This window comes from Odocoileus virginianus, chromosome 10, assembly GCF_023699985.2.
Source record: "Odocoileus virginianus isolate 20LAN1187 ecotype Illinois chromosome 10, Ovbor_1.2, whole genome shotgun sequence".
Classification (NCBI taxonomy): domain Eukaryota; kingdom Metazoa; phylum Chordata; class Mammalia; order Artiodactyla; family Cervidae; genus Odocoileus; species Odocoileus virginianus.
The window spans coordinates 52035693-52051005 of NC_069683.1; the positions used below are offsets into that span (position 1 = coordinate 52035693).

Genomic DNA, 15313 nt, shown 5'->3' on the forward strand with positions numbered 1-15313 from the left:
CCCTAACTTCTGGCTGCTTCCTCTGTACCTTGGGAAAGGTACCCGCAGAGTGCTCATTTCTGTTGACTTAGCATCATCTTCATCATCATCATCGTTTCTATTTCATTCTTTGTTTAAAGGCTTCAATTCCTTTTAAGAGTTATTTTTTGTTTCCTGAATGTTTTTTTTTTTTTTCTGAACTATCTGCTATACCTTCCACAACCAAACTATGTTGAAGTTTTATTTCAATACTATGACAAAAACACGTTTCACACTAAAATATTCACGCATCCACAGTGCACAAGCTTGCAGTTCTAAAGTAGAATGAGGGAAAAAAAAAGCAAAATTTCTATACAAAGGGCTGGCTTTTCCCTTCTCCCCCCTCCCATCCCCCTTAAAGTTTCTGTATTTTTTTTCCCCCCACTTGGTTTCCAATCCAGGAAAAGTTGTCTTATGACTCCAGACAGCAGGTTGTTTTTTTTTTTTCTTTTGTTTCTACAAATGCTGCCTAAGTGAACAGAAGGCTGATGTTATTTTACTTCAACAGATTTCCAAAAAAAGACACTAATTCCCTGAAGCACACATGCTCTTCCGCTCAAATCTAGATTCTGGGCTCAAAAGGAAATTGTGTGTATATATTTTATTTGGCTTTCTACAAAAAAGGGGATGTTTGGGGTAAAAATGTGTGTTCACCAAGACCAGCCCCGACTATACAATCTTCTCTGCTTCATTCAACAAAGCCTAAGAGTCCTTCAAAAGGAAGGGTGGGGATGCCTGGGGAGCAGATCCTTTTCACAGATACGGGCAGGTGGTCGCTAATCAGAAGTGGTCTAACCCCCAAGGAAACAAAAACAAAAAAAACACGGAACCGAAAACCCAAAAGCAAAACCGTTCTAGAATGAGATGGATTTTCACCTGAGTCGCACACAGGCAAAAATTTCAAATCAGAAGTGGGGGAAGAGCCACTGTAAACAATTAGATTTTGTAAAGTTGTCCTGGGAGGATCCTACACCTCTAGGCAGTATTTGTAACTTAAAAAAAAAAAAAAAAAAAAGGCAGCTATTTTACATGGACATCGAAACACAACTGAAGTCAAACATTTGTCAACTTGTAAACACTGGAAAGCAAAGTTGGCAGAAAGAAAAAAAAAAAAAGGAGAAAGAAAAGAAATCCGAATACTGCAAATTGAGATCTACCCCCAGAAGCTGCATTTGGCATTCTTCCTACAAAACAAGAGTCTATGTGGGAATTGAATTCAGCTAGGAAGGGCGACACACTTTGCATACTGAACAAATACAAAGTGAACAGAAATTATAACTTATTTATGAGGTTTTACAGAGTTCAAACTCGACTGAAAGTAGAAAAATAAACTTGGACTTTGTTCATTCGGTTAGTCTTAGCGTCTGGAAGTTATTTCTCTGAACCCGGTCTGTGCCGGTTCGGCAACACCAAAATCCTGAACCTAGATTCTTTTTTCTTCTGAGCTTCCTAGATTCTTAATTTGGGGTCCTTTTGTTTGATTTTTAAATGGTTTCAGGGAACCGAGTGTCCTAGTTTGGCTGTGGGTTTCACGTTTTTGTCTCGTTTTCTTACAAGTGAGTGCGCAACAAAGGAACCCTTTCTATAAATCTACAAAAAGGAGATCCCATGTTGATCTGCTTAGTTTTTTTTTTTAAAGGCAAAAGACACTAGAGGAATGAGATGTGTGTGCGTGTGTGTGTGTATGTGTGTGTGTGTGAGATATTGGAGATGCTCTGGTGAAGCTGTTGTGTCACTTTTTATTTTGATCTTTGCTGGTGTCTCGTCACCCATCACGCTTTGCTCTCGTTCTCCTTTGTTTGTGTGGCATCGTTGGGGACCGTCTGGACTTCGGCTGGCGCTGGCTTCGTTTCTGTCTCCGGCTTTGCTTCTACGGGACCCTTCCTGCAAAGAATTGGGAAAACAGCACTGAGATCACCGTCTGCCATAAGCCACCCTCCAGCCAGTCCCTCAAAAGAGCACTGGACTCCAACTTCAGCTGCATGTCCGGATCACCTGGAGCCCCTGAAAATCACTGACCCTGGGCCGTGTCCCCAGAAATCCTGGTCTCCTGGGTCAGAATGTGGTGACTTTTAAAAGCACCCAAGTGGTTCTAGATGTGCAGCCAAAGCGGAGAGCCGATGAATCAGAGGAAGGCACCCTTCTAGCCCTGGCCTGATGTCGGGGGCTCCAGCTTTGCCTGGAGTGTGGAAGTGTGTCGGGAGCAGCCTCCTCTCACCCGGCATGGGTGCTGCAGTAACAGCTGCCCAGCTTGGTCTACATGATGCGTGTGTTGGGCTCCCCGGTACCGATTCCAGGGGACCCTCTGCAAACCGCCTGCGCTTGCCTGTCTGCACTCCCACCGCGCTGTGCTCTGCCTTTCCTGGTGATGCCTCTGTAGGGCTTCCCCCTGGCAGGATAAGCAGACGCTGTTTGTTACCACGCCAGTTTTCCATGGGAGTCTGGTGAGAGGCTGGAGCGGGCTGCCAGGTTCCAGGGGAGCTGAGTGGGGTTGGGTGGGCAGGGCCGTCCTTTTATTTCCCTACAGACTCAGGACTCAGGGTGAGGGTCCCCCCGTCACTCTGGGTGGCAGCACCCCAGCTTATCTGGGAGCAGCCAAGGAGCCTCTGTAAAAACCTCCATCTGACTCAGTTGCTCCTGGCTCCAGTCAGTCCCGGGAGTGAGAAGCTGGTCTAAGGACGCACCAGAGGAGGCTCAGACTCCAGGCCCAGCTGGTACCCCTGCACGCTGGCCTCACATTTAAGAAACCTGTATACTGAAGGACCTGGCCTTGAACTTGGGAAACCCCGGCCCTCATTCAGGGCTTGGGAGCTTGAGTCTCTCCCGAGTCACTCGGGGCAGGAGCAGCAGAAGCAGGTGGGTTGGGTGTGTGGGCGTCCGGGCTGGGGTGTCTCGGGGCCTTCTGGATCAGATCCTACCCACCCTCCCCCCGCCCCCCGCCAAGCCTCAGGGTCTGCCTCTTCACTGCCTGCACCGCCATGCTATGCTGGTGGGGACTTGGCCTTGGCCCTGGATGATACCCCACCCACGGGCCCTAGGGTGGCCGATCAGGGCACCTTGGCCTCCTTAGCTCACTTCCCAAGCTATGCTCATCAGCGACCCAAATGCAAGGGCTCCTCCAGGGACAAGAGATGCCACCGCTAGGATGATAAGGATAAAACGTAATTAACACGGCCTAATTAGTAAGCAGGCAGCTGCCTGCCTATCCCCCGCTCTCTGCCTTGGCCCAGCCCCTGGCTGACGGTCGCCTCCAAGAAGCCCTGGATGAGGCTGCAGACACAGCTAACAAGGAGGACACAGCACAGACGCACACCACCACGGACACCACCCGAAGACAGCGGACAGAGAGAGGCCGTACTCGGTCTTGGCTGGTGCAGGCGGAAGAGAGCCGTCGGCCGTGGAAGGAGCAAGCTCAGAGGCTTGTCCACTGGCCCCAGCGGCGGGAGCAGGAGAGCCCAGGGCTGCAAAAACATCCTTGGCAAGGTCAATATCTGGGGTCTTGAAGTTCCCTTCGTCCATTTTAAAGTCCTCGCCCGGGGCAGGGTTTGTGGTGCTGACGGAGGCCGCCTCGCTCTTCGGGCTGGTGAGGACCCTGGCGGCCTCGGGTGGGCTCTTCGAGGCGCCGGACTGGGTGGGCTCGGGGTCCGGACCTTTGGTGCCGGGGGCCTCCTGCTTGGCCTGGGGGGCTTCCGGGGCGGGGGCCGTCGGGGCTGCTGCCAGGGGACTGGCTGCCGACGGGGAGACGGCCTTGCTGGCTGGAGGGGCCTTGGGGGCCTCGCCCGTGCTGGCCGGGGCGCTGGGGCTGAGCACGGCCCCCTGGTTGGCCAGCACGCTAGAGGACAGGTTGCTGGCGGCCGGGGCCGAGGACGGAGGGTCGCTCAGGTCAACGAGGGGCGCGACCTTGGGGGCTGGGGCCGGGGCCGGGGAGGCGGCAGAGACGCCGGACCCCTTGGACGGGGTGGCCTGGCCGGCGGGCACAGAGTTTGAATCAGGGGTGGCCGCGACCGGGGGGGCGATACTGGAGGTCAGGGTGGTGGTCTCACTGGTGGGGCTGTTCTGAGCAGTGGCAAAGGTTTCGGTGATAGTGTCAGAGTTAGCGGTGACGGTGGTGACAGAAGGCAGCATGTCCTCGACAGTGGCTGTGGTGTCAGCAGGCAGCCTGCGGGGAGGACAGGAAGTAGAAGAGATAGACGATGAAGCTGAGACAGACAGAGAAGCCAAGACAGGGCGGAGGCCAAGGAGGGGGCCGAGGGCGGGCATGCAGGGACGCACAGGCAGGACACAGGCCCACAGAGAGAGGAGGGCACGGGAGGCAGCACAGGCCCGGGCGGGCAGAAGAGGACACAGGAGACGACAGAGAACGTGGCAGCTGGCGGGGGCCTCTCGCCTTCCTCCCTGCCGACTCCCCGCCGCCTGCCTGGGGCTGCCTGTCCCTACACCTGCAGCGGGCCTTGCAGAGCCCTGCTCACGTCCCGGCCCAGGGAGAGGCCAGCTGAGCTCAGCGTCCACCACCGCGGGCATCCGAGGTCCCTGGGGAATCGGGCCCAGCTGCCCCACAGAGAGGGGCTCCGCGTGGCCCCTCAGGGCTGGGGCGCTGTCCAGCTGGAGACTCTGCGCTTCCATCAAACTCCATTCCCTTCAAACCCACGGTTCCCAAGACAGCCTGGCGTTCATGACACCCAAAGCTGGGTGTGCCTTCTGACTGAGGGTCCTCAAGGCTTAAGAGACCAGCAGGGCCAGGCTTTACCAGGTCCCCAGCTTCCCTCACCCTTTTAGGAAGAAAGGCAGAAAACCCTAAAATTCTTGGAAATCCTAAACAGAATCTGCTAAGCTGTCTCAGTGACGTTTTGTCTCCTTGAGTCATTTCCGATGTGTGTGTGTGTGTGTGTGTGTGTGTGTGTGAGACCTGGGCCCAGGGTCTAAGGATCCCACTGATGCACAGAGCTCTTTAATGTCATCCACAGTCACCCAGATAGGACCACGAATGCCTCCTCTCTGAGGAGAGTGGGGTCAGGCATTCCTGGCCCAGGACTCCAGAATTCTGGCTTATGATGCCGGGCCCGGAGCCGCGGGCGGGAAGTGCGGAGGTGTGGGTAGGGCACTGAGGCGGGTGTGGGGCTCTGCCAGGGAGGGCCCGGCCCCACCCGCCCACGTACTCGGGCTCTGTCAGCGGCGTGGTCTCGTTGGGCTCCGTGTGTTTCCCTCCGTCGTGGTTTGGGGTCCGCTCCTCCTCCGTTCGCACCTCCACGATGGGCTCCTTGGACTCGTCTTTCCTGTGGAGAGAGCGCCGCTGGTTCCATACCGGGGAGCTGGGGGAGGCAGGGGGCTCCCAGGGAAGCCAGCCACACTCGGGTACCTGCTCCCAGCCCCAGTCTGGTAGGGGCGCGGTGCATCCAGAGCCAGAGCCCAGGGTTGTATCTCAGCCCCTGTTCCTGTCACCTGTGTGACCTTGGGCACCTCATCTGCTCACCCATACCTGTGCCCTCACCTGTAAAATGCGGCAAGTACAGTCTCTACTTGCCTAGATGTTATGAACATCAACTGAGACAACGAATATAAAGTACTGAGAAAAGCACCTGGCACAGCTCAAGTCATCTATGTGTGTATACACGGTCAATATGTATATGCATACCTATGTGTATATGTAAGAATGAACAAGTATATCATGTACGTACACGTGCAAGTATATATAAGTATACACAAGTCTATGATGCATGTATATGCATATTTAAGTATATGTACATATATATACATTTAGGTAAAAATGTACATGAACACCTGAGTATATAAATGTATATGATACATATATAAGTATATGTATATGTAAGTTTGCACATGTACCTCTATTTGTAAGTATATGTAAACATGCACACACATATGTATATGTAAGTATGTACATGAATATGCACATGTAAGTACACACATGTATACATGTGTGTGTCTACCTATATGGACTTCCATGGTGGCACAATGGTAAAGAATCCCCCTGCCAATGCAGGAGACTCGGGTTCAATCCCTGGGTTGGTCAGATTCCCTGGAGAAGGGAATGGCAACCTACTCCAGTGCTCTTGCCTGGAGAATCCCCCACAGAGGAGCCTGGTGGGCCACAGTCCACGGGGTCGCAAAATAGTTGGACATGACTCAACTTCCTAAGAGACTAAACAACAACAATGTATGCGTATATGATGCATGGACATGCACATACTGTAGTACATGTATGTGATGTATGTATATGCAAGTACAAACACATATGTGTATGAGTAAGCATGTATATTGGAGAAGGCAATGGCAACCCACTCCAGTGTTCTTGCCTGAAAAATCCCATGGACAGAGGAGCCTGGTAGGCTGCCGTCTATGGGGTCACACAGAGTCGGACACGACTGAAGTGACAGCAGCGGCAAGCATGTATATGATGCATGTAAAAGTATATGTATGTGTACACGATACACAGTGCCTGGCATGGGGTGGTGCTAACAACCCAATTCCTTGCTCTGTCCTTTCTGACCTTGCTCCGGCTCAGCCCCGCCTGCCGATAGTCTGTGAGGGTTCCTCTATTTGGCTCAAGATTTGTTTCTCCAGAGATGCTGGATCACAGCTTCTGTCTGGATCGTCCTCCAGGAGGATAGGCATTTTCATCTGTTTTGCTCACTGCGTGCCCTAGCACTTGGCGACGGCGCCATGCCCACAGCAGCTGCTGCCCCGTGAATATCTGGTGAGTGATGGAGGCACGGATGGCGGCAAGGCAAGTGGGTCTCTCCACGGCAGCTCCCCTCCAGGCTAGGCTCTGACCACACCCCTCATTTTGATCTACATAGGGAATCTCTATGAGATTCTAGATGTGGGATTGGGTTCAGGAGTCTGCTTTTAACATTTCTCTAACGCCTCGCGTCGCTTGGGGCTTGCAATGGGAAGGCTGAGGTGGCTCCCTGATGGGGGCCCCGGCCTGGGTGCTTAGCAGTGGGGTGGGGGGGGCAGGTCTGCACTCACGAGAAGGCGGCTTTGCCCTCCTCCATGTCCTTGCCCTTGGCTCCGGGCCCGGCTTTGCCACACAGGTTGACGGCGATGCACATGAGCAGGCCACACTTGTTCAGGAAGTAGCAGGTGACGTCCACGGCCACCAGGAGCAGGACGAAGGTCACGACGAGGATGCCCACGATGGCGCCAGTGCTCAGGCCCGAGGTGGGGCTGCCGTTGGCTTGGGTGGGAGGGAGAGAGGGATGGGGGTGGTTAGTACCTGCAGATGCAAACCCAGACCTGAAGAGCAACAGCCCTGGGGGTGGGGGAGAGCCCGCTGGACGGCCACGGCATTTGTGTCCAGAGTGCCACCGTCCCTGGGCCTTTTGGGGGTTGAGACATCAGGGTCTCTTCCTATCTTCAAGACAGAGGAATGGCAGCCTGCTCTCAGACCAGGGGACGGGGCACAAGGCAGCCACCAGCCCGGACAGGAGCCCAGACTCGCACCATGTCTCCGCCTCTGGTCTCAGCCTGCACTCGGCTGGTCTCCCTGGGAGCCCTGGGAGCTGCCCGGGGCAGGGTCCCAGATAGGGGATGAGGGTCTCAGATGGGGGAGCAGAGGGTCCCCAGGGCTCCTTTTGGGCTGTGGGGACATCGGGGACAAGATGCCCCGTGCCTTCCTGCTCTTTAGGAATTGCTCCAGAGGATCTCGACTTTGGACCACACCTTCCTTCACTGCACTAGGAAGATGGATGAACCCCCCTGCTCTGGAGACATGGGGGTCTCCCCAGGCCCACTGGGCAAGGTAGAAGGTCTGGGAATACTCACCATCTGGGAGCCAGGCCCGCTTGGATTAGACTTCTGGAAACCCAGCAGACTCACCCAAAGATACACTCCCGCAACGGCAGGCCCACTCACACGGGACACGTGCCCACCACAAGACAAACGCACCCTCTCACATTCGAGCAATGCCCAGCATCCCTGCTCTGGCTGGACCCACTTGAATGACCACCTCTGTCTTACTCCCTGGTGTCCCCCTAGAATCCTCCACGGCCCTGGGCTACTCGTGGTGTCACGGAAGGACCCCAGGCTCAGCTCCAGAGCACCTCCTCTGGTTCGTGCTAGGTGCCTGCGGTGAACCCCGGATTGCCTGGGGGTTCCCACCAGCTTCGGAAAGGCAGAGGCTGTGCTGGGGGGAAGCAAGGGCCCCTGCAGAGCTCTGTGGAAGCCAGTGTGGAACCACGGCCTCAGACTGAAAAGTCTGTTTCACTTTCCTCTTCTGGGAGGACAGGGTTAAGGACAGCAGTGTCATCCTACCACCAGACCTTGTCTGAAGCTTCCTGTGTCCTCCAGGCCCACTGGGATGACCCGTCTGTGGACTGGAGGCAGGAACTGTGGTCAACACAACCTGGGTCTCCCTAGGCCTTTGCCTGGGGGGCTGCTGGCCACATCACGTGCCAGTTCACGGAAGGAACAGGTAACCCAGGGTGACGGACATGGAATACATCCTCTTTCTGCACGTGGTCTGTGTTCCTGTGCCCCAGAGCCCTGCTCAGGCATGGTGGGGCTGTCCCATCCTGATGGTCCTTATTTCTAACTTCAATTCAGGGTCTGGGTCACCGGCCAAGCAGCTAAGAGACGACCTCTCACAACCTACTTTCTGCACCAGAGGAGCCGCCTAGGATCTTGAATATTTTGGCCTCCTTTGCTTCCCAGCCCCTCGCCAGGCTCTCCCACTGGCCCCTTTCAACCCAGGACTGAAGACATGGCCTGTTTCTCAGGAAGACCCGAGTCTGGTGACCGGCTCCACGCTCAGGGCACCCGGCTCTGGTCACTCTGTCTCCAGGCTTTGGCAGCAGGAAATTGACCACGGGTCCCTACGGTCAGCTAGAGCTGATCTCCCCAGCACCACACCGTCCACTCTGCCTCTCCAAGGTGCTCACACATCCACACACAAAAGGCAAGAAACAGCAATGCAGGCCTTGCTGGTCTTCAGAATCCCAAAGCTGCTTCCCCGAACAAGAAGAAATACAGCCTTGGGTTTCCTCCCCATCCTGTGACTTAGGGCTGGAGGCCACTGTGGTCTCCTGACCTCCGTACCCAATAGGTGTTAACTGTCTACTTCCTGCAGAAGGAGCCTAAGGTATTACTGCAGGGAAAGAATGTCTGTACTTTTGGACTCAAAGGCCCCAACACCATGTTCTGAGGTTGATACATAAATATAGTTTTAGGGGACTAGTCACGTCTCTAAGGAAGGAAAACAAACCACCGCAAAGTGGTCTGTGTGGGAGAGGCAGCCATTATCCACCCATGCCCTGGGCTCAGCAGACCCTCTGGAGGGCTGCATGGCTTGGAAGGCCAAGGCCAACATCACGAGACGTTTGGGGAAGGGCCAGGAGGGCAATAAGACTGATATAAAACAGAAGGCAGGGCAAGAGGTCTGCCCTCTCATTTGACATAAGATTCAAATTGCTTTCCCTGGTCTAATGGGTCCCATACATGCGGTGGACTCTCCCACGCCTCTGACCGTCATAACTCAGGACACTTTCTACCCATATCTACCACATTACTCTGTTTTATTCCCTTCTTGCCTTTCCAGGTGACTCAGTGGTAAGGAATCTGCCTGCAATTCAGGAGATGTGGGTTCAATCCCTGGGTCAGGAAGATTCCCCTGGAGAAGGAAATAGCAACCTACTCCAGTATTCTTGCCTGGAAAATCCCATGAACAGAGGAGCCTGCTGGGCTACAGTCCATGGAGTCACAAAAAGTTTCAGACACAGCGACCAAACAACAATTTAGTGACTAAACAATTCCCTTCTTACTACTATTTCCATCTGCCATTTTCTGTTCATTGAGACGAACAGAATTTTTCTTTTTTTTTTTGCCACACCGTGCAGCATGCAGAATCCTGGTTCCTGGACCAAGGATTGAACCTACACTCCCTGCAGTGGAAGTGCTGAGTCTTAACCACTGGACGACCAGGGAAATCCCCATTGATGTGCTGTTTATGTGGCTGCCCCACCCTCTAGAATATCCTAGCAGGCATATTTGTCTCTGAGTATCTCGTCTCTCAGGAAAGTAACACAATTCAACTTATAAGAATGTTTACAGAATATTTGCTGCACAAATGAGCAGTGTTTAGCCTTGGAGATGAGAACTCTGCCTCCAAATACTTAAAGATATGTCACAAGAAAGGAAGAGGTAGTCTCAACCAGGGCTCCCAGTGGATTGAAATGAAGGGGGTGGCAGGCAAACTTCAGCTCATATGAGAAAGAACTAGCAAATAAGAGGTCTTCAGACATGGTGTGAGCTGCCTTGGAAGATGAGCTCCCCATTGCCAGAGGCATTAAGCAGAGGATGGAAAACCCCTTGGTCAGGATGCTGTATTGCTCTGGCTGAGGTTCCTGCACTGGGCAGGGCCTGGGATAGAAGATGTGTTCAAGCCCTCTTTAACTCTAAGAGCCTGTCATTGCACGCTAGATGTCTTACAGTTCCCAGCAAAGGACGCTTTTCCTGCTAAGTCGCTTTAGCCGTATCTGACTCTTTGGGACCCCACGGACTATAGCCCGCCAGGCTCCTCTGTCCAGGGGGATTCTGTAGCAAGAATACTGGAGTGGGTTTCCAAGCCCTCCTCCAGGGAATCTTCCCTACCCAGGGATCAAACCTGTGTCTCTCATGTTTCCTGCATTGGCAGGTGGGTTCTTTATCACTAGCGCCACCTGGGAAGGCCCCCAGCACAGGATATAGGTTCCTTAATGTCCATCTCCTCCACGGTGTGTACCAGGTAGGACTTTTTCCTTTAAGACCGAAACACTTAGTCGGTCCCATCTTTATTCACAGATTCTTGTGATTTTTATCTCTAGTTGAAAAATAAATACCTTTTAGCATAATGTTTCTCCACCTGCAGCAAAATTTCTGGGGTGCTTTGTGAAGAATTCAGATTCGGGGGTTCCCCCATTCTAGGAAATCAGAATCTCTGGGGTGAGGCTCAGGCTCAGGATTTGATCAAGCATCCCAGTGATTCTTATGCAACTAAGAGCTTGAGGACCACTGTTTTCTAGGTTTTTCTCATCCTTGCATTACAATGAGTAACAGTTGTTCCTATGACTCACCCCTCAAGGATGAGCTGTGTAATCTTACCTGGTAGCCTTGACATTACTGATGTATTTGAAGGATGGAAAGAGAGCAAAGACTTATCCCCAAGGGATCACTCACTTTACCACTAAGAATCTAGACTTACAGAGGAAGTGAGGTGTCCCTCAAGCTGAAGAAAGGGTATGTGGTGCTTTTACAAAAAAATGTAAATAAAGGCACTTTTTTGTCATTTTAGTCACTAAGTCGTGTCCGACTCTTTTCAACCCCATGGACTACAGCCTGCCGGGCTCCTCTGTCCGTGGGATTTCCCAGATGAGAATATTGGAGTGAGTTGCCTTGCCTTACTCCAGGGGATTTTCCCAACTCAGAGATAGAGCCTGAGTCTCTTACATTCTCCTGCATTGGCAGGTGGAATATTTACTATTGTGCAACCTGGCAAGCAAATAAAAGACAAACTGGGAATGGAAATGAAAGAGTATCCAAGTCAAGCCAACATTCATTACCTCTCAGTGGCCTTTACAGAATTGTTCAGTTCAGGAAACCAGAAGGACAAAGGTTATCGCCTACATATTGCTTAACATTTTACAAAAGGGAAAAAGAAAACTTCTGAGGTCTTTTCATGACCTCCCCCTGACCTCTCTGCATACAAAGAGTGCCTCCGGGGAGCAATGTCTCCACAATCTCTGGGCTCTGAGCTGCCCTGAACCTTGAGGCTATGATCTGGGGCTGCTCAGCGGCTGTGGTTCCTGAACAGGGACCTGGCTTGCTCAAGACTGAGACATCCAAGTGCCCACGCTCTTAAATGCCGCAAAATGGGAAGGCAGTCTCAGCCTGGCAGATGACCCCGGGGCCGCAGTCACTGCACTCCAGGACGGCAGTGCAGAAAGATGTGCCCGTCTCCCTCCTCTGACTCTCGGGACCATTGAGCTGAGGTTCCGGTTCCCTCCTGAACACCTTACTTGTCTGCTGAACAGATGGCTAGGTCTCAGGGCTTTCAGAAGGCATGCAACTAAGTGTGATTATAAAGAGTAGGGTCTGCAAATGAGCACCTTCTCTCCGATTCTCTCTGTCACCAGGTCACTCTGTGCAGCCTTTGATATGAAGTTGTAAAGGGAGCCGTGAAATCAGGAGAACGTGCAACAGAGTCGTGTATCTGGTGGCTCAGAGCGTGCCTCTGACCCCAAGGTGAACTTCTCGGCTCTGCAAGGACGCTTCCCCTCCCCCGTCTCCTGGGGGAAAGTCCAAGGAGGCAGGACCCCACACAGCAGCTCTGACTTAGGAGAGCTAAGAGAACCCAGCAGGGAAAAGCGACTCCAGCGGCTAGACCTCCACTCAGCGGGCTCCAAGTCTGGGGTCCCATTTAAAGGGTTCTCTGGGGATCAAAGTAATCTGTGGGGCCCCGAGAGTGGAGGTGAAGGACTCTGGCAGGATACACCATTATCAAATAAAATCCAAACACGATGGTGAGTTCACATGAACTGTTATTTCCTTTAATAATGCAAAGGTGTAAACTTCATCAAGGCCTTGCTGATTATCTGCACAACAATGTTAGCATTCTTATTAGTAGAAAAACGTGATCCAAACCTGCTGTATAAATACTCCAAAAATGAGCAGAGAAGCCCTGCAGCGTGTGGAGCGTGGGCAGCGCTGAGCTAGGGCAGGGGTGGCTGAGCGGGGTGGTGAGCGCGCCCTCCTGCGAAGGGAGCCGTCTCAGGGGCTGGGGGCCGCGGCCACCGTGAGAGAACTCAGCGTCTGGTGGGGTGGGTGTGCCCAAACGCTGCCCCTCGAAGGGCATTCCTTACAAACCATGGACCTGTCTGAATGGGCCCAGTGCAAGGATCCCGGAGTTGCTTCAGCTGGGGTCTGCCTGGCCCCGATGAGCTGAGGGGACAGGATCATGGTCATCAGGCTTTCCCACACTTTGGGCCAGATCTCCCTGCAGTCCCTTCAGAAACATTGGCTCGGGCCCTCACCTATGGGGCTGGGATGGGCCCTCCTGGGCGAATATGTGACTTCCGCCCAAGAGGATATCAAGAGCGGGAGCCAGTGACAGGCCACTGTATGAGGATCACCTCATCCTCCTTTGCCCTCCGGATGGCGCTGGATTCTATGCTGGGCCTGGAGGCACGCGGGCCTCTTTGCAGTCCTCTCCTTGTGCCTAAGAGCCGTGTCTGCTCCTGCTGCCCCGGTGGGACTGGAGGTGGAGGACCCCAGGGGAGAGGTTTGTGGCGGGGCTGCAGGTCGACGGGGCTGGGGTGAGAGGCGCTGCCCGGCCTCGCCGACGGGCAGTGTGGGGCCTCCGGTGTCTGCACATGACCCTCTAAACTGCCAGCGCCAAGGACACGGGCCTGTTTGTGCCCAGCGACTCGGGCAGCGTCGCCCCGAAGATCATAGGCTCACAGCTGGCTTCCCAAAGGGAAAGGCTAGTCTTCGAACGTTAAAAAACAACAACAGAACTGAAAAATAAAGGAACCAAACAGAACAAAAACCAAACTTCTGTGAAGATGCTCAGAGATGAGATACGTGGAATGGTATGTGACCACGAGAAGGACCCCCGAGCACAGACACGGATGCTACGACTGGACAGGCGTCTCCACGGGGACTGTAGCAAACACGCCCACTTCCTCTCATGGGCGTGCGGGGGATGGGGTGTACCCCCAACAACAGGAGCAGCTGGCTCCTACCAAAATTTGCAACATGTCACTGAAGCCACTGACCGATGGGGTGGTGGTGGGGTGGGCTTAGGGACACTCTGGAAATGGGACAGGCTTGCTGAGTTCTGATTCACTGACGCTCAGGACTGGCCCCGCCTTCACCTCTGCTGAGCGTGTGTGGGGAGGGGGTTCGACTCAGGCCAGGCTCACAGCGGATGCTTCCAACGTGGGGAACTGGTGCTTAGGCAGTAGTGTGGGTCACAGCTGGACCACATCCGTCGAGACATGAGGTCCGTGGCTGATCTTTAGCTGGGCAGCAGGAGTCACCCCAAATGGGAGACACGACCTTCCAGAGCCCACAGGTGTTGGGCACATCCTAAACAGCATCAGGTGCTGGTTATAATACCAGGACCAAAGCGCCTACCAGAATGTTGGATCAGCCCCAGAAAATACCTGATTAAATCGGAGTTCGTCCACTGCCTGGGCAACAGGGTGACTGAACTGTGCCCATCTGATCAGCAAAATGCTCTGGTGGATTGCAGTGGGCTTACCATAGGCACTAGATGTAAGCAAAGCCAACTACTTACTGAAGGGCAGAGGAGGCGCACGGGGTTAGAGTGGGCACGTGGGGTGGTCTTAACTGTCTGATGCAAGCTCTAGAGGGTACCTGGAAACCTTGCTCTGCTACATCATCTTCAGGTGAGGACCAGAAATGCGACCAGTAGCAGACGTGTAAAGACTTGTCTGTAAGTTTTTACGGACAAGGTTTTTACGTGTAAAAACCTAGCGTAATGGTTTTTATATATACAGGGTCTAAAGAAAAGAGCTTGCAACATTTTTATACTCTATGAAAAAAGGGGCAAACCCCGTATGAAGTGGCGCAAACGTATCTGTGGGTGGGAATAATATGTCTGGAGGTCCAGCTTGTTTTCAATTGCCAAAGCTTCCTCTTCCACAGAGAGCTTGTTGGCGTGGCCATGGCAGTCCTGACAGATTCTTCCAAAGCGGGGCGGTGGGGGGTTGGGGGGGAGGCACTGATCATTCTCATAGGAACTGGGCTTTTTAAGCAAATTTAGACTTTTGTGTGTGTGTGTTCAAGTTCCTAACAGAGCAAGAGAAGAGTCACTGCAGAGAAAAGCAATGAGACAAAGGTGTAGGATGCGGAGGAGCCTCCCAAGGTCGCTGCAGGTGCCAAGCAATGGGTCCCCAGAGAGAATGTGGTTGTTTAAAAACAAATGTGGCAGTGGGGATGTCCCAGTGACGTCCAAGGTGGTATGTGCGGCGACAGACACAGGAAGGGAGGGGGGGAGGAGGAAAGAGGAGGGAGAGACAGAAACAGAGAAAAAAAAAATAGATAAAAAGAAAAAAAAAAATTAGGTCAAATACAGAGAATGCAAGAATCCAAGGTTAATTCAACTTTGTAAATTAAGCTGACAAAGGTTAGAGGACTGAGTTCAGTGCGGTATTATCACCATAAGGCCAGTTCCGCAGCTCAGCAAGGCCAGAAGCAGCACAGCAGGGTGAATTCGGGGGTTAGGGGTCAGCGAGCAAATGAAATTCAAGTGAGAGAACAGAAGCCTCCACGGTCAAGG

The 15313-nt window shown here is 53.1% G+C and overlaps 1 protein-coding gene and 1 long non-coding RNA gene across 20 annotated transcripts in view; one reads left to right on the top strand and one right to left on the bottom strand.

Moving 5' to 3' along the window:
* Positions 1-429: 429 nt before the first annotated feature.
* NCAM1 (neural cell adhesion molecule 1) overlaps positions 430-15313 on the bottom strand; it is a 345495-nt gene continuing 330611 nt past the window's right edge. For 8 of the 19 annotated variants that reach the window (XM_070473583.1, XM_070473571.1, XM_070473570.1 and 5 more), the window contains 4 exons: positions 7006-7213; positions 5175-5291; positions 3377-4177; positions 430-1902 (listed from right to left, as the gene is read on the bottom strand). In XM_070473583.1, coding sequence (XP_070329684.1) covers positions 1791-1902; positions 3377-4177; positions 5175-5291; positions 7006-7213 — 1238 coding nt within the window. In that variant the 3' untranslated portion in view covers positions 430-1790. Of the gene's footprint in view, positions 1903-3376; positions 4178-5174; positions 5292-7005; positions 7214-12535; positions 14904-15313 lie in introns of those variants that run through there. The other 11 variants (XM_070473573.1, XM_070473584.1, XM_070473577.1 and 8 more) reach the window with 2 other exon arrangements.
* Positions 7588-11305, top strand: LOC139037182 (uncharacterized). Its single transcript, XR_011490031.1, has 2 exons — positions 7588-8449; positions 8581-11305. It is a non-coding gene; the product is annotated as an uncharacterized lncRNA (long non-coding RNA).